This window comes from Mus pahari, chromosome 10, assembly GCF_900095145.1.
Source record: "Mus pahari chromosome 10, PAHARI_EIJ_v1.1, whole genome shotgun sequence".
In the NCBI taxonomy this organism is placed as follows: domain Eukaryota; kingdom Metazoa; phylum Chordata; class Mammalia; order Rodentia; family Muridae; genus Mus; species Mus pahari.
In genome coordinates, this window is record NC_034599.1 from 62,348,719 (window position 1) to 62,372,458 (window position 23,740).

Sequence of the window (23,740 nt, forward strand, 5' to 3'; positions counted from 1 at the left end):
AACCATCACAATCATGCAAGGAGAGAGACAGACCGTGCATTCCCTCACTCAGACAGGAGTGCTGCCTGGGGCCATGTAGGGAGGGGCCAGCAATGAAGGATTTTACAATGGGCACTTGCTACATTGCTCCTCTCTCCTGAATCATGGGCCTGCTGGCATTTATCACGCAGGTTTCTGCCTGCCTTTGCTCTAGCCACATGACCCAGAACCCTCTGAGATGTGTACTTTCCGCTATCACTCTGGGCTCTAAGCGTGTAAGTCTCTTCTAATTGCCCTGCTAGCTGCCTTCCTTTCTGCCTTCCAGCCTCGTTCACTATTATCCTTTCTTCTGCAGGAGTCAGCAAATAGTAAACATCTCAGACCTTCAGTGGTCTGCATTGTTGTAACTCTGTGTGTGCTGCAACCAGCCATTCTGCCAGTTAAATTCAAGAGTAGACACAGTAAACAGACAAACAAGAATGCAACGGGTAAGGGGATTTGCCAATATAAAATGCCCACGGAAATGAATTTCTTACTTTCAATACAGGTGGAAGGTAGAGATGCAGCTTATAAACCCTGCATTATCTCTAATCTCAAGTAGGTAACAGCAAGGACAGAAGGAATTTGAGGTGGGATAAAATTCTAAAGAAACACGGGTGGCATTTTCCTCCAGTCAAAAGAATCATTTGGGCAATCAAGTACAAAGCCCACACCATATGCAAGGAGATCGCAACTCAGGGGCTAAGGGATTTTCTAGCATAAACAATTAGTTAAGAGCAAAGACATTAAAAGGTGACTTGGAGGATAGCTTGAAGCTAATGAGTAGTACTGATTTTCCAGCCAATATTCCTTTGTATTCTAAGACGTCAACTTGTGAAATGATGGCTGGTTAAATGAACACAACTGTCTCCAAGGCCAGGAAGAGTGCAGCCATGGCCACTGGGTCCCAAGCCATGATGCCTCAGAGAGGACCAGTAAGGCCCAGCAGATTATACTCAATGCTAATGCCCACAGGAGACTGAAGAACAGCACCTTTGGACTCTAGATTCCTTCTGTTCTGTGGGAACCAGAAATGGATACCTACTTACCAGGAGACCAGGCAGAAGTCTTCTGGAGGTCACATACTTGTTACTTTTCTGCTACTGTGATAAAATACTATGACAAAGGCAACTGAACAAAGAAAGAGTTTACTTGGCTCATAGACTTGGGTTCCAGCCCTCCACTGATGGAAAGTGAAGCAACAGTCATTTGAAGCAACTTGTCACTTTATATCCACAGTCAAGAGCAGAGGTATGCCCGGCATGGTGGCGCATGCCTTTAATCCTAGCACTTGGGAGGCAGAGGCAGGCGAATTTCTGAGTTTGAGGCCAGCCTGGTCTACAGAGTGAGTTCCAGGGCAGCCAGGACTATACAGAGAAACCCTGNAAAAAAAAAAAAAAAAAGAGCAGTATATGCTAGCTCTGAGCCTGCTTTCTCCTCTCTTATCCAATCAAGAATCTGCTGCCTAGGGAATAATGTCACCCACAGTTGGTGGGTCTTTCTACCTCAATTAACATAATCAAGACATGCCCATAGGTTGATTTAAGCTAGATGACATCTTATTGAGATTCCTTTCCCCAGAGCCTGTCAGATTGACAATCTGCACAAACCAACACATCCATCTATCCCCTGATCAGTAAATACCATACCTGGACATAAAGCAAGTTCAACTGCACCGGGTCTCTCGAGTCCACATTCTGATCAGAGTAAAAGAACTTCCGTCTAAGCAACAATGTTTCATTTTCATCCACGCCTTGCTCTCTGAATGTCCGGCTGTGATCTAGCCAATTTACTGCAACATCAAACAGATGAGAGGACATTGTTTGCTACTCACTGCCACAACTTGATGAGCAGAGTTCTATAAATGCGGACGGTTGCTTACAATCGCTTCCTATAGTAGAACTATGCTATTCAAGCTCTGTGAGATGATTGACTCCCCCGCCCCCCATCATACTAAAATCCTACACAACAGAAAGGACCCAGGGCCAGAGGTGTTCTTCAGTCTGCAGGAGGAATTAGCACTGGGTATAATCTGCTGGCTTTCCAGAGGAGAGCCTCACTGGTCCTCTCTGGAGCTTCTTGAGTTGGGGCCTAGTAGCCATTATTACCCTCTTCTCGGCCTTGCTGTCAAAGACCAGTTTTGACATGCAGGGTAAACTGAGGTGGGGCACAGAGTTGGAAACCGGGGGCTGATGTTGCAGGTAGGTAGAGGGGGCCGATGCTGATGGCAGTCAGAGAAAAACTGGAGAAGAAAGAAAGAAGGGGAAGAAAATCTCATTCATATTCTCTCTCTCTCTCTCTCTCTCTTTCTCTCTCTCTCTCTCTCTGAATGGATGAATCAAGACAAGCTCCAACAGCTTCACACATATGCATGCATGAATACATACATATATTCATACACACACACCACACAAATTTGGTGGATGGAGCAAACTCCAACAAGCTGACTCCAACAACTTTATTTTTTCTCCCACAACTTACGGAACCCAGCAAAAACTTTCAAGCAGTATAGACATTACACTATGACTACATTCCATTTTTCTGTTAGTGAATGTTTGTGAAAAAAAAAAAAACAGTATGTTCCCGAATACCTTTACATGAAAAGCATTTTACATATCAGAGGTGAGGAAGACAATTTATTCCCAAGAATCCACATGCATTCGTAACCAAGCAACCCGCTATAGATTAACAAAGTGTGAGCAAGCAAGGTAATTTTCTCTTACTGGCAGGCTGCAATTTTTGGCTACAAAGAAAGGATCGATTGTTTTATTATTTACCTTAGGGAAATCTTAGAAAAATCTTAAAAGAATCATAAGCGTAAACTTTTACAGTCATTTCTATTTTAAATCCTCAGAATGCATACCTACTCCTCAGCAATTTTTATTAAACCATATCAGGAAGTGGAGAGCAAAAATGGGTATATAAAATCAATTATTACCTTGACCAACCCATTTTTAGCAAAAGATGCTTGTCAGCTAGTGCTGGTCTGACTGCCATTGCTCTTGTTCCCTGACTTTAAAAATAATCCCTAGCTTAACTGTTAAGAGTGTGCCTTTCTGAACTTCAAAATTATTCCCCAAGATTTTATACATCAGAGCCACTAGCAAAAAACATCTTAACCTAACTTCACTAACAATCTACATCTCCAAATTCTTTCTAAAGATGGTGGTCATTGCTGACAGTCTACACTTCTAAGTTCTTTCCAAGGGTGCTGACTGAATGGCTGATCTGTTCCAGCAGCAATGCCTGAGAAAGATCCAGCATTATTATTGTGAGTGCCAGTGATACTGTCCAGTGAGGGGCTAGACGCCCCCTTAGAATTTCCATATAATTCTTAGATTAAGAGGGATGTGAAGGCAACAAGCAGAACAAAGCTTCCCAACAGCATGAAGTCCTCGGGACAGTAATCTTTGGTGCTCTGCCTCTCCAAGGCATAGCCTCATCAGCTTACTAACCAGTGGGCCACATTCTGTGAGTTCCAAAGCCTTTTGTTGTTCCTCCTGCATGGCCTTTGATGCCTTGGGAGACAACTGTATTCATTTAACTGATCTTCATTTCCCAAGCTACTTGGATTTCTTTTGTACTAAGAAATCAGCCTCTTGGCTTGAAAGAGTCCGAACTCTGGTGCTCAGTTGGCTGTGGTTTGGGAGAAGACTGTGGAAGCTTTGGCAGGCAGAGTCTCAGGAGGAAATGGGTTCTACAGCCTGACCCTCCTTCCTGATGATGCTGAGGATACAGGATGAGCATCCAGCCTCCTCTTGTCCCTTCATGCTTCCCCTGCCAAGATGGAACATATCCCTTGGAAGGCAAGCCAGAGCAATCCCTTCCCTGAATAGCCATTTTTCTTGCTTTTCTTTTGTTAGTTACGTTTTATTGACTGATTGAGTGAGTGAGTGAGTGTATGTTGCAGAGAAGGTGTGGCTATGTTGTGTAGTGCATGTAGAGGCCAGAGGACACATGGGAATGAGTTGTCTCTTTGTACCATATGGGTCCCAGGAATTGAACTCAGATCACCAGGCTTATTGGCAAGTGACTTTATCCACTGAACCATCTCACCTATACTTAAAGATATCGTCTGATCACAGCAACAACAGGACAAATATCCAACACTTTAAGAGTTTTCCTTAGAATCAAGTACTTTACTTCAGTTTTATCTAGTGAAATGGTTTAAAGACACTAGGCATAGCGAGTTTCTCTGCTCTCAGATAGGAAATAGGGAGAAAATGAAAGTCATGAGGTGGTGGTACAGAGAGTCAAAACTAAAGGCTAGAGATGATATCTGTCCCCATAGGCCAGCTTGACTCTGACATCATCCTAAGAATCCTGTCCTCACATTGTGGTGCACAGACACACATCAGCCATTCCTCTGCTCGCTCCCTGAAGCCCTCTGTGTCATCCATACCTCATTGAGTCTCTGTCTCTGTCTCTCTGTCTCTGTCACCCCCCACCCCCCACACACACACACCCCACTCCACACTCACTGTGTTAAGTATTTATGACCAATCTTACCAAATGCTAAGCAACTCGGGCATAAGTAACCTGTCTGACAGACCTCCTCTCCCAGAGTCACCGGGGAGGGTACTGTGCACACATTAATAAATCCTTGAGATTTGTCTACTGAAGGCTTTTGGAAAGGACTCTGTAACTGGAAATTTAATGAGGTAGAAAGAGAAGAGAGCAGAGGAGGACTCAGAGGAAATGGCAGGCCCTCCAAAGATCGATAAACATTATGAAAGTGATGATGTCACCCAGAGCTGCAGCAGGAACAGGGGGGCTGGAAGGGAAGGAGGCCAGGTGATGAACTAAGCCCCTCCCAGTGGACAGTGGGCAGCAAGAACCACAGAGCAGAGCTTTCGGGACATCTGATGTTATCTGCTACTTTTGTAGACATTATCCATGTGGCTCTGGAAGTGACTTTCCTGTGACAGACCAATCTCACGATTCTAATCTCTAAGGAAATAATGGATCTAGGGAGTGGGTTATTAAAGACTACAAATATCTCCCCTAAGGATAGCCAGAAACAACCTTTTGATGGAAGTTCTCTGCTGAAGGAGTGTTTATTAACACACACACACACACACACACACACACACACACACACACACACACACCCTAAGCAAGCCTCCAGATCTAAGAAATTCAGAGAGACACAAAAGATACATAATTATAGACAGATAGCTACAACATAAGAAAGGCTGTATCACACAAACATACACAGGTGCACACACACACACACACTCGCATGCACACAGAGTCATGCACACACGAATTCCAAGGGAAAAGTAAGAACGATGGAGAAGGAGCTTGCTTAATTAAGTGGATATGCTATCCAGCTGCATTTAGATCCTAAACAACAATTACATTTTTGCCAGATAGTAGGAAATTGTGAACACAATTTTTGTATTTGATATGAATGGATTCTTTTTAGATGTCAAACATCATTATAGTCACTTTAAAAGCTGTTTACAAGTATTGTCTTTTAGTGAGACAAATTAGAACATTTTGCAGATTAAAAAAACAAAACAAAACAAAAACAACCCAAAAAGCGGTTTTCAGTCATGTGGATCCTGGCGGCGGATCCAGGCTCCTAAGGACTGTGTACCTGGGCCACCAGCCTCCCCCACAGACACTCACAGTCATCATCCGTGTGCAGTTTGGCCTTCAGCTTCTCCATCTTCCTCTCATCTCGTAACAACGTCCTGTCTTTTTTTAGTGTGCCTGTCCCTTCTTCTTTCTTTTCTTCAATGGTTTCTTGGATTAAAGAGTATTCTTCATAATTTGTTATTCCTAATAATGGAAATTTGGTTATATTTATACATGATTAAATCACTATCTTCTACTTAGGGCCAGGGGTGGTTCATGTTGGGTAAGCACAGGAGGGGCCCTTCCTCACTCGAGGATCAGGAAGGTCACACACATCACGGCTCCTGCATAAACACAGGCTCTTCAGCCTGGGAAGCCAGATTCAAGGTATTAAGTACAATTTTTCTCTACAAACACACTTATACACACCTCTCTCCTCTATTTTTCTCTCTGTCTCTGCCTCTCTGTCTCTTTCTCTGAGATCAAACCCAAACCATGAAGGAAACGCCATCTCCCACTGAGCATAATGACTCCATTAAGTTTAATTTACTTATGTAGTTACTTATTTGGACACATAGTAGTCCTGTTTGTATTGGTACTCATGATGTAGACTATGGTGGTCCTGGAATCACAGAGACCTGTCTGTCCCTGCCTCTTGCTGGCAGGGATTAAAGGTGTATAGCACATTGCTTAGCCTCCATTAATTTTTTAGAACCAAACTGCGACTCTGACAATCAAGAAGCATACAGATGAACTGGGCCCTTCCAGGATGCGAATGCTAGGTCAGGTAAGGCTCCTTTCACGCAGCAATTAAAGGGCACCCTATGGTAAGAGGCAGGGTTGGTCTCTGGAGAAAATGACAAGAAGCAAAATGAAACAAATCTGTGATAGTCACACTAGCTGTTACCAAGACAATTTAAGAGAGAGTGGCCATCAGTTGGGAAGGATGAAATGATTAGAAAATCATTTCCATTGAGAAACTCTGCAAAAGCAAACAAAAGCTCTCAACCACAGCTTGGTGAGGCTCAGGGAGAAGTGTTATACCAACTCTGGCAAATGGAGGCAGGACAGAAATCTCTTGGGTGTGGGCAGAACTCATGTGTTAATACTGCAGGGGTGGGTGTGGCCAAGGGACAAGGCTGAGGGGCTCACCTATCCTGCTGCAGATTGTGACCAGGAGCTCCCCCACCGTCTTGGAGTCATCTACCATCACCGTCTTCACAGAGCCATCCAACATTCGGATTTTCTGAGGCCTCTGTTTCTTCTTGTATTCCAGAATGTCCTAGACATAAGCCCCACCCACCACATACAGCGTTGAAAAACAAAACAGTACGGGACACAGCTCTTTGGAAATCAAGTCCAGAAGATGCCTACGTCTTCCTTTGTCCAAGATTTCTTTTTGAAAGCCTTCCTAAGTATCCACAGGGGTGCTGCTGTATCTAGCACACAGAATTCTGAGAGCTAAGTAATGGGTTTCAAATGGATTTCGGAAATCTCTTATAATGCAATTGCCTTCCAAGAAGGAATACTTGTAGCTCACAATGACCAACACCTATTTTATCTAAAGTGAAGCTGGCTATGTGCTCCAGTGGCTGGGGTAAGAGCGGCAAAATAAGACAGAGAGGGCAACACTTCAATGGAAATGAATCTAAAGTCATATTTGTCATCGGGAACGATTTTTTTTTTTTTTGCTACCCATACGCACAAAATGATCATTTATTTTTAAAATGTTACTTCAGAATCTTTGCCATATATATTTACTATATATGTAGTCTACAAAATGAAAGACATAAATATTATCACCAGAAAGCTTCATATTAGGTGCATATCCAAGCAGGAATAGTTTAACAAGACGGCAGTGAAATAGAATAGTGGAATGAGGTTGGGGGTTACTTCAAAACAGCAGACCTCTTTTTCATTATAACTCTTAGAAGCTGCAGATGGGAAGAAGTATCACAAACTAACTAAACTTGCACTCTTGCTTTTTGGAACCCTGGCCAATCTGACAAGCCCACTTCATCAGGCACTGGAAACCCCAGGCTCCTGGGGGGGTGGGGGGCAAGGGAGACAAATGTTCCCTTCGCTTTTGCTCATCATTTAAACCACAGAGGTAACTTTTGTTTCTGTCCCTGCGAGTTGGCGAAGCTGCATCTCCAGGTCAAGCTTCCTCTTCACAAACAAGGCCTGGGCAGTGCTAAGGCATCTCTGTGTGCCCACATAGGTTCAGTTTCTAGTGCAGCCCAGAGATGCATCCTATCTGCTCAAGGAAGATAATGTAGCTCGCCTCACAACTGCCATGCCCAACTTTGTCCTAGAAAGGCTGCTCAGCATGGAGACAAGGCTCAGCATACTAGCCATGAACCATTTCAACCCCTCTGTGGAATTTCAAGGATTTTAGATGGCTAGAATCTTCTCACCGCCCAAACAGCCACACAGGATCACTGTATTACTAAGTACTAACTAGAAGCTCTTGGATTAGATGTTGTCATGATGTGGGATTCCATAGCTAGTCCCCCAGCAGTGAAGCACAGAGACAATAGAACCAGTGAGCTAGCAAGGTGACTTGGTGGGTGAAGGTGCCTGGCACCAAGACTGTTTAGTTCTCCAGCCCCACCTACAGCAAGGAGAGAACAAACTCTTGAAAGTCGTCTTCTGGTATCCTCATGCACACCATGAAATACAAATATCCACTCACAAGGACACACAATAAAGAATTGTCATTTAAAAAAGTTTTTAAAGATGGTGCTCAGGAGATGGCCTAGTGGTTAAGAGCACTATCTGCTCATCCAGAAAACCCAGGTTTGATTCTCAGCACTCAGATGGTGGCTTATAATAGTCTATAACTACAGTTTCAGGGGACCAAATGTCCTCTTCTGGACTCCATTGGTACCACACAAGAAGGTACACACAGGCACACATGCAATTAAATCATCCACATCTATACATACACACACACACACACACACACACACACACACACACACACATGCACGCACACATTTAAAAAACTTAAAAAGAAAACAGGACCACCAACATACCCCATTCCGCAACATGTAGTAATCCAGTGTCCGACCTGCTTCTAGCCAAATCCCTTTCCTCGGGTCTTCATCAGAGAGAAACAGCCCATAGTCAGAAGCTAGAAAACATACAGACAGAAAAGAGGAGGTCAAGTGGCGACAAATCCATCACTGGACCAAGTGTACTGATGCAGAAAGGAGGGTGATACTGTCCATCACCAGAGAGACCTGCTTCTTACCCACAGCATAGCACCACACACTCCCCTGAAGCAGTCTGGGAGGAGCCTCCCAGCAGAATCAATGCCCACAGCAAGGTTGGAGCATATGGACCAGTGGGCTGGAGGTACACATGCAATTCAGAGAATCATCGGGAACAGAGCAGGCTGCATCTTAATTGAAGTCATCTTTATTTTCTAGTCCCTGCTGTCACAGACTCATTTACCTAGGCTACCACAGGGAAGGATAAAGAAATGGAGGCAGTAACCATCTCTGTCCAGGGCCACTGAGGCAAAGCAGGGAAGATGGGCCATAGCAAAAGAGCATGTGATAAAAGATTGGTCTACAGAGTTGCGGTGAAGGAACGCTCTGCAACCTTGGCCTCAGGGAAACTGAGGTGGGAAGACCGAGCCAGCCTAGGCTATATGATGAGCACCTTATAACAAAACAGAGCTTCAAAAAGCAACAAGCTATTTAGGACTTCCTTATGGGGTGAAGCTTATGCCACCAAATGTCACAAAATAAAGAAAACAGTTGAGGAATTCAATGTAGTAATTCCTATAAAGGCCTCTTACTGTGTGAAGCTGGAGAGGCCAGGGGCAAAAGAGGAGCGGGGTGATTTCCTACCTAGACGTTTCCTAGTGTGTGAAAGGTGGGGAGGGGTGCACAGGCATGTCTATGCAGGGCAGAGGTCAACACCTCAGGTGTCATTCTTCACAGTGCCATCCACCCTGTTCACTGAGATGGGGGTCTCTCATTGGCCTGCTATTTGCTAACAGCTAGGCTGGCTGGCAGAGGCTCCTGTTTCCTCTTCACAGGTCATCAATCCTATGTAGGTTTGGGGGATCAAACTTAGACCCTGAAGCCTATGCAGCAAGCACTTTTGACTAGCTGAGCCATCATCTCCGTAGGCCATCTTTTCTTTAATGTAACTGGAATCCTCAGGGCCCTTCAGAAGGGTGGGGTTCCCACAACACCATCAGGAAGGTATTTCTGAGTCTACAGAGGCCTTCACCAAAACTTGTACCAATTCAGCTCAAAGGAAGTTCTAACGGTGTCAGAAAAATAATAAAAAAGAATGGAAAAGAATCAGCGAGACTGAACAAGCAGATCTTAGAGTCAGCGAGGGAGTTGCCAGCTAATTTTTATTTCTGGTTAATCTAGTAAAACTCAGCAATCTGAATATCATAAATAATGCACTCTTCTAGACTCTGTGGGTACCTGCACTCACACATATACAATCCTGCATGTAGATATATATATACACACACATAATTAAAAATAAAATAGTTTACAAATTGAGGTAAAACTCATGAAGCTCTTTCAAAGGCTTGCACTGTAAAGCTTTTAGGCAGCTCCCAGGCTACAGGGAGTTAGTATGGATCAGGTAAGGATGTTTTTCTTTATTTGACTGAGGCAGTGAGACATCAAAGTGTGGTTTATGAATTACAGAGCATCATGTTTACCTAAAGAGAGCCACGATAACAGGCATAATATCCATATTTGATTCAGGGTTAAGGTCAACGTGGTCATTGACAATGAAAGCCTTGCTCTTATCAGGGAGTAAGGTAAAAGGGCATTTCATTTAAAATTGACTCCCCAGCCCCCAGGCCTCCAGTCAGGATCTTGCTATGTAGTGTAGGATAGCCTGCAACTGGCTATGTAGACCGGCCTTGAACTCAGAGAGACCAGCCTGACTCTGCCTCCAGAGTGCTGGGATTACAGACATGAGCCTCCATGCCTGGTTTGAAATGGAGGTGTTTAAAATGTGACTAGGCATGTCCCTTTAGCTACAGAGTTAGAGGACATCCAACCACATTTTGAGAAGTTAATGAATAACCACTGACGCACCTTGCCCAGTCTGTGCCTCAGGTACTCTCTCCCGAATGACTCGACAGGCGTCATACACAGCTGTAGATGGCTCAAACTGCATGGTCTTCACCACATTGCAGTGGCGGACACAGATCTTTAAGGATAGGGCCACCATTTTCATAGATGATTTGATGGGTTTCACTCAGAGCATCTAGAAAACACAAGGAGACAAGTCTTAATGCATACAACCATTATTTAGCTGCAGGTGAAAAAAATGCTTAGTTCTTAACCCGGCTCCCTTGCTACAAAGTCATTCACATTGCTCTCAGAACTAGTGTGAGAGTTGAATGTGATAATGCGTTAATATTCCTAATTTGAGAAATGGCAACATATATTCCTCCACAAACAACACTGATGATTATCAAGAATTAGCCTCAAACTGAATGAAGGCCCAACAGCCTGTGTGGTAGCTGACCAACAACAGGACGGAGGAGTCAGAAATGGCTGACACTTCCCACTACCACATCAACATTTCAAAGACGACTCTAAAGCTGCTTCCAGCTCTTTTTGCAAACATATTTAAGGAACGCTGACCATTTCCTGTCAATAGTTTTAAAGCTCTAGCGATAAATGGGAAGTTTTGCTGTGTTGCAGATGGCTTTTTGTATCTGTCTGTCCTCTGGTGAGTGGTGACAGTTATAGAGTTTCCTAATCCTCGAGATGTCCCAGCATTGCTCAGGGCAAGGAGTAAGTGGAGAAGGTCATCATGGATGCCTTTCATGAGATGCAGGAGAGAGGAAGGGATGGCCAATCTTTTCTGGTCCCTGAGAAATTCTTCATCATTACTCATTGGCTTCTGAAATTCTACATGCTCTTGTAGTGGTAGAACAGGGGGCAGATAGAGAGGTGTCACAGTGAACATTTGAAAAGTCGGTGGCCAGAGTAAGATGGATCAGATCATGAGATGAGATGAGAGATGAGGACACAGAGTCCAAGAGTTCTCTGGCCGAGCAGTAACAGTTCAGTGGAGTGTAGCACCCAAACTAAAGTGGAATGTAGGGTCAAGAGTGGGATGAAGGAGGGCTTGGCTCAAAGGATACCAACACACAAACTTTGTAGGCTTGCTTGGAAGTGGGCAGAATCAACAGGTGGAAGTTTTGTTCTTATGTGGATAAGCTTTTATCCAATAGTGTGTCACCCGTCCAATGGAGAAGCCATACACATATGAGTCTTACCTACGGATGATCCTAAGGGTGGTTCCAGGGCAACTAAGTACCCTCCATCACCATGTACCATCTCATTTCTGGGCCCTGCCCACATACCTGCCTCTCAGTCTTCTGGAGAGAAGGGGAATATACAGGATATTTGGTTTGGGAGCCTACTGTCTGGGTTCAGTCCCAAGCTAGGAGCGCCTTGGACTTCTGTGCCAGTCACTTCACTGTTTCCTCCTGTCAGACCACAGGAAGAAACGGGTACCCATGGGCAGCTTTCCTCATCAGTCTTGAATGCTTCCTCCTCCAAGCATCCCAGGAGGAAGGGCATGGAATGCAGGCAGCTCTTTCAGTCCAAGACAGAAGCTCAACAAGACAAGGAATAGCAGAGGCCATGAGAATCATGTTCTGGACTATTCAATCACCCAGAACTACTGCAAAGAGGTCATCATCCTTACTCAGGGACACATTATAAAGGAAGTCCCTCCTCATACAGATGAGCCTTTGTTCAAGGGCACTGTGCATAAGCCCAAGATTACAGGGAGTCCAGCATGGTTGTTATTACTGGGTCTGTAATTCACTGTAATTCAGTTTTCCCAAATGAACAAGACTGAGTGTGGTACAGGAATCTGTATATGCCTGTGCACATGGTACATATGTGTGTGCATATATTCAGCTGTGTCTATGTGTATGAATGCCAAGGACAACCTGGGGCCTCTTCCTTGGTTGTCCCTCACTTTCATGCTTTGAGACAGGGCCTCTTACTGAACCTGGAGTGCACCAATTCCTTTAGACTGGTTGGCCAGTGAGCACCAGGATCATCCTGTCCCCACCTGCCTAGCCCTATAATTAGAGATGTGCACCTCCACGACACCTGGCTTTTTACTTAGATACTATACATCTGAAGTCAAATCTACATTTTTTTCATGGCAAGCACTTTGTCAACTAAGCCACCATGGTAATATTTTTAAAAATGCAATGTATGTATATAAAGAAATGGGTTCTAAATAATTACTTACGTGTAAAGGCTAGGTTTTTATTATCATGCAAGATGGCCACTTATGCAGCAATGCCTGGACCAACACGCACCATGACTGACTCATCCTGACAGGCCCCACAGCCATGAACTAGATCTCATGCCACTCTTAAATGAGCAAGATTCTTGCAAAATGGACATTTGTTGGCATTACGTGTCGTGGTTTACCCTACGGCAAGGAGAGGGGATTGAAGCGTTTATCAGTTGAGTGATGTTAACTGAAGAGGAGGATCTTTGAGCCGTTTCACTAGACCTCCTGAGCAAACAAAGCAGCTCAAACAACCTTGACAAAGACCCATGCTCCTTCACTACCTGGCTATTTCCCGGGCAGCTGTCACTTGTCTCCACTCCTGAACCCTACCTCCATTTTAATGGTGCACACTTGATTGCAGAATGGCTCATTGAGACTCTTTTTCACATTTAGCTGCAAGAAAGCCCACAGCCAAATTCACATACGAGTTTCTGCAACTCCTATTTATGGCTCTCAACTAAGGTATTATTTCTATTACTCAAGTTTGAGTTCCTCCTCTCACATTGATCTTAAACACTCCGTGTGTATATTAACAGTCAGGACACATTGTCAATGCACAACATTTCCTTTATTTTTCTTTAAATAATTTCTTCTCACTCTAATGACACTTTGCTCTCATCTTGCTCTCATTATATATACAAAAGTCACTTGGACCAGCACAAAAAAAATCCTTCTATGCCATCTATTATAGAAGATGAGTCACTGGAACCAGCAGTGAAATATAGATATTTAAAAAAATGATTCCTTGTACAGGCTAGGATCTTCCTGGTCTATCCAGAGACAAGCAAGTTTAACTCTAGCCAGGGAGCTCCATGATGATCATTCACCATTGATCAAGATGGGCAGCTATTCCTGGATTTACGTCTGATAGGTCAGAACCAGGAGATGGCCCACCCCACTTTGCCTTGTTAAAGGTTCCACCCAGAACTCTTAAGACCCAGGCCTCCGATTCCCCCTAGGAAAAACAGACAGATCTATCAGTAAGACTGCCACAGAATTAAATGAGTTAGATATGTCAAAAGCACACAAGATAGTGAGGAGTAATCTCATTATTAAAATTAGCCTTGGGTGTCATAGAAACATCCACACATCCTACTGCATTCAGCAGTTCACCCTACTGTGTATGCTCAACTCCAAAAGAGGGGGACAAGATCCTGTCCAAGGCAAGTGCCTTCTAGTAAGCCCTGGATTCACTTCTCAGGTCCAGAGCTCAGCCTTATTTACACATGATCTTTCCCAGACATCCCAGGATCTCATGAGGAGATGTAAAACTGGGTGTTTGTGGAGAGAGAGGCTGAGTCTTAGCATCTAAATCTTAGAGATGCTTAGATTTCCCGAATCCAAGAGCTCAAAAAGCAAGAACAGTGCCCTCTATGGGGCAGGGCTGGCATCACGACTGGCAAGCCAATCGCATTCACCAATAAAGTCTATTCAGGAACATTCTAGAGGAAGCAATATGGGAGCTCTGCATCTCTCCCTGTAAAATGGCAAAACAGGAAGGCCAGACCATCTCTAATCAGTGGGACTTTGCCTCTCCAGGAGAGCAAGATACTATGTTCATCCTTTCTTGAATTGACCCATGCTACGGCCATGCTTCCAATTATGAATGGCAAAACTCATCTCCTGTCTTCAGGTCTACTCCTTGCTCTGGAGGTAATGAGCCATGTCTGATTGCTGCATGCATCTTGCATCTCATAACCAAGAATCAACGTGAAGATGGGTCTTTACAATGCAAACCTCCATCTGTACTTATTTTCTTTTAAAGATTTATTTATTTACTAATTTTATGTATGTGAGTACACTGTCATTGACTTCAGACACACCAGAAGAGGGCATCTGATCCCATGACAGATGGTTGTGAGCCACCATGTGGTTGCTGGGAATTCAACTCAGAATCTTTGATAGAGCCATCTCTCCAGTCCCAATCTGCACTTATATCTTAGGTTCCAGTGAGCACTTCAGCTCTCTGTAAGCAGAGCCATATGAAGGGCTTCCATGTCTCCGCAGTCTTACTTGCACCTCTATGAGGGATGAGAGGTAGCTTCTTTGCTGAGTATGATCCTACTATACACTTGCTCTGCTCTCTAGAGGTACTGTAAGATTTTGTTCTCCAGGACTCTCAGGGATCAGTTGTACAGGGCTCACCCTAAACATGCAGACTCAGATACACTAAACTAAGCAGGCCCATTAGAAAGGTGAATCAACTTAACCTTCCCAGGAGCCTGCTGTCGTTTATTCTGGGGGTGAGGTGCTACTGAGGTAAAGCCACCAGACATCCCATTTCATTTCTTCCACAGGAGCCACATTTTCTGTGAGTTACCCAGGCTCTCCTCAATGTCTCCCTCCCTCTCAACTCTCCGAGCTGTTCAGGAGGCTGGGCTCTGGTAGAGAGGCTCCCTTTGTCCACAGCAGACAGCTCCATTTGATTATACCCAGGCAAAGCAGCACGAAACAGGGTTTTCAGAGCACCCAGCATCCACTTAGCAAGGGACCAGGTCTACTGTCCTGACTGCAGCCACAGTGGGAGCCCAGACACAGGGGACATCACTGGTTGTCTTTCAGAGAAGCCAGGACCACTGCTCAACTTTGAGTCATTGAATTAGAAGGGCAAGTGGTGAAGGAGACTCGAGTGATTAACTATCTAAACAGGTGTGGAATGAGCAAGAAGCAAGAAGCCAAGCGGGTCAATTGAAACCCCAGCCACTGGGCAGCTCTAATAACCAAGGGGGCTAACATTGTGATTCCTGACCATTCCCAATCCAGCATTAAGCATCTATACCATGGTATCAGGGACACATCTGCCATTAGAGCACCATCACCTCCCATTGACTTCTGAGACCAAGGGCTGAGTCTGGGTAATCAGCATTGAATCTCAAGGCCTTAACACATGGCAGATACTGAGCATTCCAGAAATTAATATGTACTCTAAGGAAAGATGTAGGCAGACTTCATGTCTTATTTTGGTGTCCTCCGAGTTTCTTTAGGGCTGTTTAAAGGAGCACGGACACTTCACCTTACCAATGGTGACAACACTACTGGAAAATGTCACTCCTTGTCCCCTCCCCCAAGCAACCATCAGCATTTGTGGATCCTCCAAGAGAGGCAGGGTACCATGAACCTCTTCCTTTTCATGACAGAATTGTGTGTGTGTGTGTGTGTGTGTGTGTGTGTGTGTGTGTGTGTGTGTAGGGTGGGAGTGGGGAAGGGGATCTTGTACAGGGAAGCATGCCTGCCCTGAGTTCAAGAGTGCAAAGGTCAAGACCTGGCCAAAACATGAAATTCCACAGCCTTCTACCTCCTCCTCTGGCTTTTGCATTCATTCTCCTGATCTTCAGTGAAGCTCCCTGAGACATGGATGAGGACCCATTTCGGGCTGAGCATCCTGCAGTCACTACTGAAACTCTGAACAGCTGTTTCCACAGTTACAGCTGTCTACTGCAAAGAGACGCTGACTGAAGCTCATAGCAGCACTGATATATGGAGATAAACATAAATGCCTATAGAAGGCAATCTGATATATGCATCGTGTCCACTAGCAAACAACAGCAGTCACTGGCTTACCAGCCCCATCACTTCCATAACCATGAGCTTCTAACTAGTCTTACATTGAATGTCACTTCCTGACTGTGGAGTTGACTCAAATTCAATCAAGAAGTATCTACCCACAATAATTCAAAGGCTTAAGGGTGAGCAGGTTGCTAACATCTATTTACCAGACCAAACTATGTCTACTCACCTAACCCCCATTTCAAGAACCACAAAACCTGAACATTTTGTTGTTGTTGTTGTTGTTGTTGTTTTTTATAGGATTTATTTATTTATTACATTTACAATGTTCTCCCTGCATGTATGCCTGAAGGCCAGAAGAGGGTACCCGATCCCATTACAGATGGTTGTGAGCCACCATGTGGTTGCTGGGAATTGAACTCTGGACCTCTGGAAGAACATCCAGGGCTCTTAACCTCTGAGCCATCTCTCCAGCTTGAGCCTGAGCCTCATGCCTCACAAAATACACTTAAATTTTTTTTTAAAAAAAGTTTTTTAATTAAGAAAGAACCAAAGTCAAACAAGTCCAAATTCATTAACAAATCCTCAAGGAAGTAGGAGGAGCAGGTCCACTGCTCCTGGCAACAGTTGCCATGGAGAAGGGCTCACTGTTGATTTAACGCAGGAGTGCAGGCAAGTTGGCCTTTCTGCCTCTAGTAAAAGAACTAAAGACTTCCCCAGAGTGTGGAATACAGAGTGATGGAGAGAGATGCTGGTATCATTCTACCACTCTCCCCTTGAGGTCAAGAGGCGTTCCCAAGTTTACAGTGCAATAAAGTTACCGTGTGTGCAGAGGGCTATTCATGTAGCATGACTGTAGACCTCCAAGGATTCAGCCAATATGTCCTCCAAGTCCTCTTGGCGCGCTGGCACCTGGGGGTCCATCATGAAGGTTGACAGTGCTCACAAGGATTCCAACCATACTCGACTTTAAAAGCACGTAGGTGCATCTGCCTCTGCCTGTGTTTCTGAATGTGCACTCTAGAGTTTCAGGCAAAGTAGCTGAGGGCTGCCCTTTATTAAAAATGATGCCTAATTATGAGGAGATGCATTAATGGGGTACAGAAAATGATAGAGGTCTAGAGCAGGGATGTGCTGGGAGATCTGCTGCTAGGAGGGAAAGGGAAGGCAACAGATGCTGCAGGTCCATGTAGCTTTAGCCAGAGGTTATCACCCTGTGGGTGGTGACCTCTTTCAGGGTTGAATGACTCTTTCATAGGGGCTGCATACTAGATTTTCTGCATATATCATATATTTACATTACAACTCATAACTACCAAAATTACACGGAAGGAGTAGCAGCAGAAATATTTTCATGGCGGTGGTGGCGGGGTCATCACATGAGGAACTGTATTAAAGGGCCCAGCATGAGGAAGGTTGAGAAGGCCTGCTTTATCCTCTCCCGGAAGATGATTTCTAATGCATAGAGGATTCTGAAATGTAGGAGGATAATGCTCAATTTTGTCTGTCAGCTTAACAGGATCTACCACTACCTAGGAGATAAACCCCTGGGCGCACCTGTGAAGGAATTTCTACATTATTTTAAATGAAATGGGAGACTTGATCTAAATGTGCCTGGCACCATCCCTTGGGCTGGGCCCCTGGAATGGATAAGGAAGAGAAAGCAAGTTGAGCACCAGCACCCACTCTCTGGAGTCTGACTGAGGATGCACTGTGGTCAGCTGCCTTACACTCCTGTCACCACGCCTTCCACACCACGACGGCCTATACCTGTTAACTGTGAGCCCAAGCAAACCCTTTTTTCTCAAGTTGCTTCTTTTTAGGCACTTAACTAGCAGCAAGAATAGAGAGTAATGCAAGAGGTGACCAGATTCAAATGACGTAGACACCAGCTTCATGTACCCAGAGACCTCCCCATGGTATGGGTGTAGACACCAGCTTCATGTACCCAGAGAGCTCCCCATGGTATGGGTATGTGTTTAATTCCTGAACAACTGTCTGGGTAATTCAGTGTGTGTGCTTGAAATGTACCACTCTCCTGTCCAGCTCCTCATATCCTTCCAACCCAGATCCCAGCTTTGCTGCTAGTGACTATTCTCTCTACTGCCGCAAGGAGAAAAGTCCAGCTCCCCCTTCAGCTCTCACAGCGTCCCACTGTAACTCCCGCTTCAGTGGAGTTCCTCCTGTGCTACTTACTCCTGGGCTGGGGTACCACAGAAACAACCAGGCTCATCACCTGATGACCTTTGTACTGAAGAGCTTCATAGTACTCTGGAATAGGTACTGCTGTGGGATGTGGTAGGCTAGAAAGTGACAGAGAGCCCCCTCCCAACCTCCCTTGCTAGAATACACACAGAGGAACTGGGAAGATAAGTGAATTCCTGGGCTGTGTAAGACATGTACTGTCAGTCTCTGTCGCATTAAGAATGCACTGTGGGCTTCCCGGACCTCACTACTCAGCTTTGATGTTCAAGGACAGCTGAATAAATCACCCACCCTTCCCAATCCTCTTAGAGTCTACCTTTTAGTCCTCCTGCTGTTTTTCTCCTTCAGCAAAGGCTAAAGAAAGAGACCGGATCTAAACTGCATTGTGATTTTGAATTCTTTTCCACCTTGTTCAGATTGTTGACAACAGGCTGTTTTCAGAGCAAGTACGATGAAAAAGATAAAAAGGTCACATCCAAGAAAAAAACAGAAGGAAAACCATCTTGAAGGTCAAAACCAGGAGAACTGCAAATTACTTAGCACGCACTGGGTGATATGGACTTCAAATTCTTCCCATCACTTGGTGTTTTTGGACCCTCTGTGGAGTCTCAGGACAGTAGATATTCTACGCTGCTGCTGAGACAGCACACACCACCGCAGTGACAACACACTAGTCTTTACTTGGAAAACACGGAGCTCTGTTCTATGAGATCTGGGGGGGAAGAAGGGTCGGTAATTTCTAGATTCATCACAGGGGGGCATAATAAAGGATCACACCCAATCTCCCCACCCCCAAATGGTCTTTCTTTTGCTTGTGTGTTTAATGTGATGCCAGACTGGTATGATCCCTGCTGAAGGATATCTGCTACAGCAGCCTGACTTCAACTGTAAAGTGACAGTGCACACTGACATGGTCACGTGTAATTTCATATAAGAAGCCGAAGGAACCTCCCCCTTCCCGGCTCTGGTTTCTCTGAATGAAAGGCTGCAAACCACACATCACTCACAAAGGCAACAGGGCGTGGCTTCTGCAAGAAGGAATTTTGAAGAGTAAAGGAAAGAAAATTAAAGACATATTCTTGTCATTTATCTACGTTGATCTATTAACCACATATCGGAAGAGCATTTCTGTCAAAGACTTGATCCAAAAATCTAATGTGTATGTGAAGAGTGGAAACAACTTAAGGAATGTGACTCTGATGGTAACACCGATTGCCAACTTGACAGGATCTAGCATTCCCTGGAACATACCTGGGCATGTGAGGGAATCCAGACTGGGTTAAATGAGGTAGGAAGCCCTACACTAACAGCGGGTGGCAACATTCCAAGACTGAGTGAAATAGAGAAAGCCAGCTGAGGCTCTTGCTCTGCTGCCTGGCTGCAGAGGCAATGTGACCTGCCACCCTGTGCTTCATCAGATGCAGTCTCTGCCCATAGTACTCTCACACTGTGAACCAAAACAAACCTTTCTTTCCTTAAGTTGCATTTGTCAAAGCAATGAGAACAGTCGCTTATATAGTAATTAACCGTTTCATTCCCCATAACCTCAAAGCTTATGGGAAGATTGTTATGTGACCCATCCAACATTCTTAGACTGGAATAGATTTCCCAAATGATTCTTTTTATTTTCTGGCCCTTCTTCCATGACCACCCCATTTTATATTCAAACATCGGAACGTTCCAGTAAAATGGTACATAGTTTAAAATGTCCCTTATCTCTGACTTGGGAACCATTACATATTGATCTCCACAAGCTGCCACATTAGCCTTGTCATCTGACACATACCTAAACAAAAGAAAACAAAAGAGGTTTGGGCTCACAGACAGCTGCATGCACTGCTCTGTACCTGTAACAAGGCAGAAGAATGTTACAGCAGCAGGAACTTCTCATCTCATGGAAGCTAGGAGGCAGGAAGTAGACTAGACCAAATCCAACATACACAGTTCAAAGACAGTACTAGCAGCTAAGACGCTGCCTTGCAAATTCTGAATCCTTCAGTGGATTAAATCACCAATTAAGTGAAAGTCCCCGAGTTCTATGTCCCTTGGAACCCTCATCACAGATACACCCAGAGGTAGGTTTAATCTCTTAGTATCTCTCAATTCACTCAAGATGGTGATCAAGATATGCTACTCTGCCATAATTTTCCCATTTCTATAAGAACCCTAATAAATGCATATATTAAAATATCGCCAATAGTAGCAGGGAACATACATGAGACTATAGGCCTGGCAGTAATTCTTAACTCTTTTTATGGGCCAAGCATACAGATTCTAATATACAACTACTGAGCAGTTGAGACTTTCCCTAAGGAGGCCAACCAAACACAATGGCCTTGTAAACTCATCAGATGTCTGCTCTCTAAATGGGAGGCAACATGTAAAAACACAACACTTGATTGTTAAGAAAGCAGTAAAATGGGAGAGATGTTTATTATTAATGCTGATATTAATAACTGAACTTGCACTTGGTGAATTACTGGGTATCCCACGCTTAATGACTCAGTAAGTGAGGTCCGATTTATCCTGGGTAAAGCAGGCTTAATAGAGGGGCATGCTTTATAAGCAAAAGGTAAATACAGAAGGCTTAAACGCAGCTCTGCCTGAATTCAGAAGTCTGTACCTGGCCGCACGCCAACCACAGATAGGCAATGCTGACATTTTGACACATCTCTGGATTTCGTCTATTTTTATATAGGAGAGAAAGTGCATTCTATATAACGGTATATGGAGCTCTAACTCCTTAAGAATCATTTCCCACAGTACTGTAAACTCTGTAGAAATATTTTAATAGATACATAATAATGCAATGAAATATCCTATAATCTACCAAGCTGTATTTCTTTTTTGTGTATACTAGCGGTATTCAAATTTTTATACTTATAAATAAGGCTATGGTAGAATTTTCCATTTTAAATCTCGTTTTTAATTTCAAATATTTTTGTACGCTAATTGTCTAAATATTTTCCCTTTTCCTCCCACATCAACATTTCTTCAGAGAAGCCCAAAAACACAGAGACCACAAGAGAAAAACTAAAGCAACTGTACAGGGGACATCAGTTTGCGTTTTGAGTCATTGGATAGCTAAATGAATATGTATTAGCAACTGGGCAGTCAAAAAAAAAAAAATCAATCCATGTTTTATAGTTCAATCTATGCTGCAGAATGATCCTGCCATCCAAAGCTCAGGCTGCAAGGGGCCCGAACAAGAGAGAGATTCAGCAAAGAAATGAATAGGAGGAAAAACATCTGGCTTGGTCCATAAACCAGATTTACACGAGAGGCAGAGAAAAGATAGATGCTTAACATAAATTTTAAAAATATATGGCAAACTGTAGAAATGACAGAAAAAGGACTGAATCAGTTTTCCTACAAAAAGCTGTATGAATATGACTACTAAGCATCAAAATTCTCATCTCTGCAAACCCAGGTTTTGAGAACTGCCAGCCAGATCCCACCTTCACTACACAGGATTGGTGGGATGCAGGTTACCCTAGTCTTAAAAAAAAAAAAAAAACAAAAAAAAAAACAAGCCAGATCAAAAGCCTTGCCAACATTGCCAGCAGATTATGGGCAGGATGTACAATAGCAACAATAAAGCCCAATCATAGTTAAGTTTGTATGTGTTAATTTCACTTCAACAAAAGCAAAAGAGGGTGGGAGAGGTGGCTCAGTGGGTAATAGCACTGACTGTTCTTACGAAGGACATGGGTTCAGTTCCCAGCACACACACAGAAGTTAACAACCATCTGTTGCTCATGTTTTAGGGGATCTTGATGCCTTCTTCTGGTCTGCTTGGGTACCAGGCACACATGTGGTGCACAGATATACATATAAGACCCCCATACACATAAAATAAACATAAATGAAACTTTAAACAACAAAACAAGGGGGGGGGCTGGAGACATGGCTCAGCAGTTAAGAGCACTGACTGCTTTTCTAGCGATCCTGCCCCTCTTTGCTTCCCTGATGTCATTATGTGAGGAGCCCCCTCTGCCATGAACTCATAACATAATATGTAAGGCAATATGATCAAATGACCAAGACTAAACCATCAGCCAAACTAGAGCTTTCAACCTTTGAAGCTAATCACTTCAGGATTTTTCTGGGAGGAGGTAGGGACAGGGGCTCATACCTCAGATTGGCTCAAACTCACTGCATACAACCATGGGTGACCCTCAAGTTCTCAGGCTCTCAGCCATGCTTCTCAGGTGCCTGAAGCACATGTATGCGCCACTAGCCCAGGGCTTCACCCATGCCAGGCAAGTACTCTACCAACTGAGCTACATCTTCAAATCAACCTCAGATTTTTTTTTAACCAAAGCAGCAATAGAAAAGACTAACACAGGGTTAGCCCTAATCCAAAATAACTGTTGTTCTTATAAGGGGTAGAATTTGGAAAGATGGAAGATATAAAGATACAAGGAGATGAGGGCTAAGCATAAACTAAGGAGAGAGGCCTGGGCCACAAGCTTCCCCCACAGTCCCAGACCAACGCACTCCCAGCAGCACCGTCCCCTTGGTCTGACGAGCTTCCCCAGCTGTGGGGAAAGAAACTTCTGCCATCTAAGTCAGCGAGTCCATGGAAACTGTTTGCAAAAGCCTAGCACACTGCTTTTCGAAGCTAGGTCAAACGCTGTCATTGTTTTAGTTAATTTTACAAACTGTAGGTGCTGTGTATGACTCCTCCAAGCCCAACAACCACTCTCTTGGGGAGCTCAGCTGCACATGCTTGCAAAAGTATCGCCCCCCCCATCCTTATTGACTGTGTATGTTCCCTCATGAATGGCTGGAGAGGGTTGGAAGATCCTGATCCGAGATCCAGCTGCTCCCACCAATTGTATGCAACTCTGCCTTTTTTTGAATGTGGCCTTGAGGAAGGACTAAAGTCTTAAAGTCAGGGAAGACTAAGGAGGTGGTCTCCATCTATGGGACTAGGGGAAGTCCTCATCCCTACTGGGTAAAGGCTTTCCAGATTTGTGTGGAAACACCTATACTCCTGTAAGTCACGCTTTGGCTATGCTCTGTGTGGAAGGAAACCCAGTAAACTCACTTGTTCCTCGGCAGGAACTTCAGTGGGCTCATGCATCTGCTTGTCTTTGGG

The 23,740-nt window shown here is 44.2% G+C and overlaps 1 protein-coding gene across 4 annotated transcripts in view; it reads right to left on the reverse strand.

The window, feature by feature from the left end:
* Positions 1-23,740, reverse strand: part of Tln2 (talin 2) — a 415,939-nt gene that overhangs the window by 170,580 nt on the left and 221,619 nt on the right. For all 4 annotated transcript variants that reach the window (XM_029543558.1, XM_029543557.1, XM_029543559.1 and 1 more), the window contains 5 exons: positions 10,686-10,857; positions 8,640-8,737; positions 6,754-6,883; positions 5,653-5,805; positions 1,668-1,810 (listed from right to left, as the gene is read on the reverse strand). In XM_029543558.1, the coding sequence (XP_029399418.1) occupies positions 1,668-1,810; positions 5,653-5,805; positions 6,754-6,883; positions 8,640-8,737; positions 10,686-10,827 (666 nt within the window). In that variant the 5' untranslated portion in view covers positions 10,828-10,857. The remainder of the gene's footprint in view (positions 1-1,667; positions 1,811-5,652; positions 5,806-6,753; positions 6,884-8,639; positions 8,738-10,685; positions 10,858-23,740) is intronic.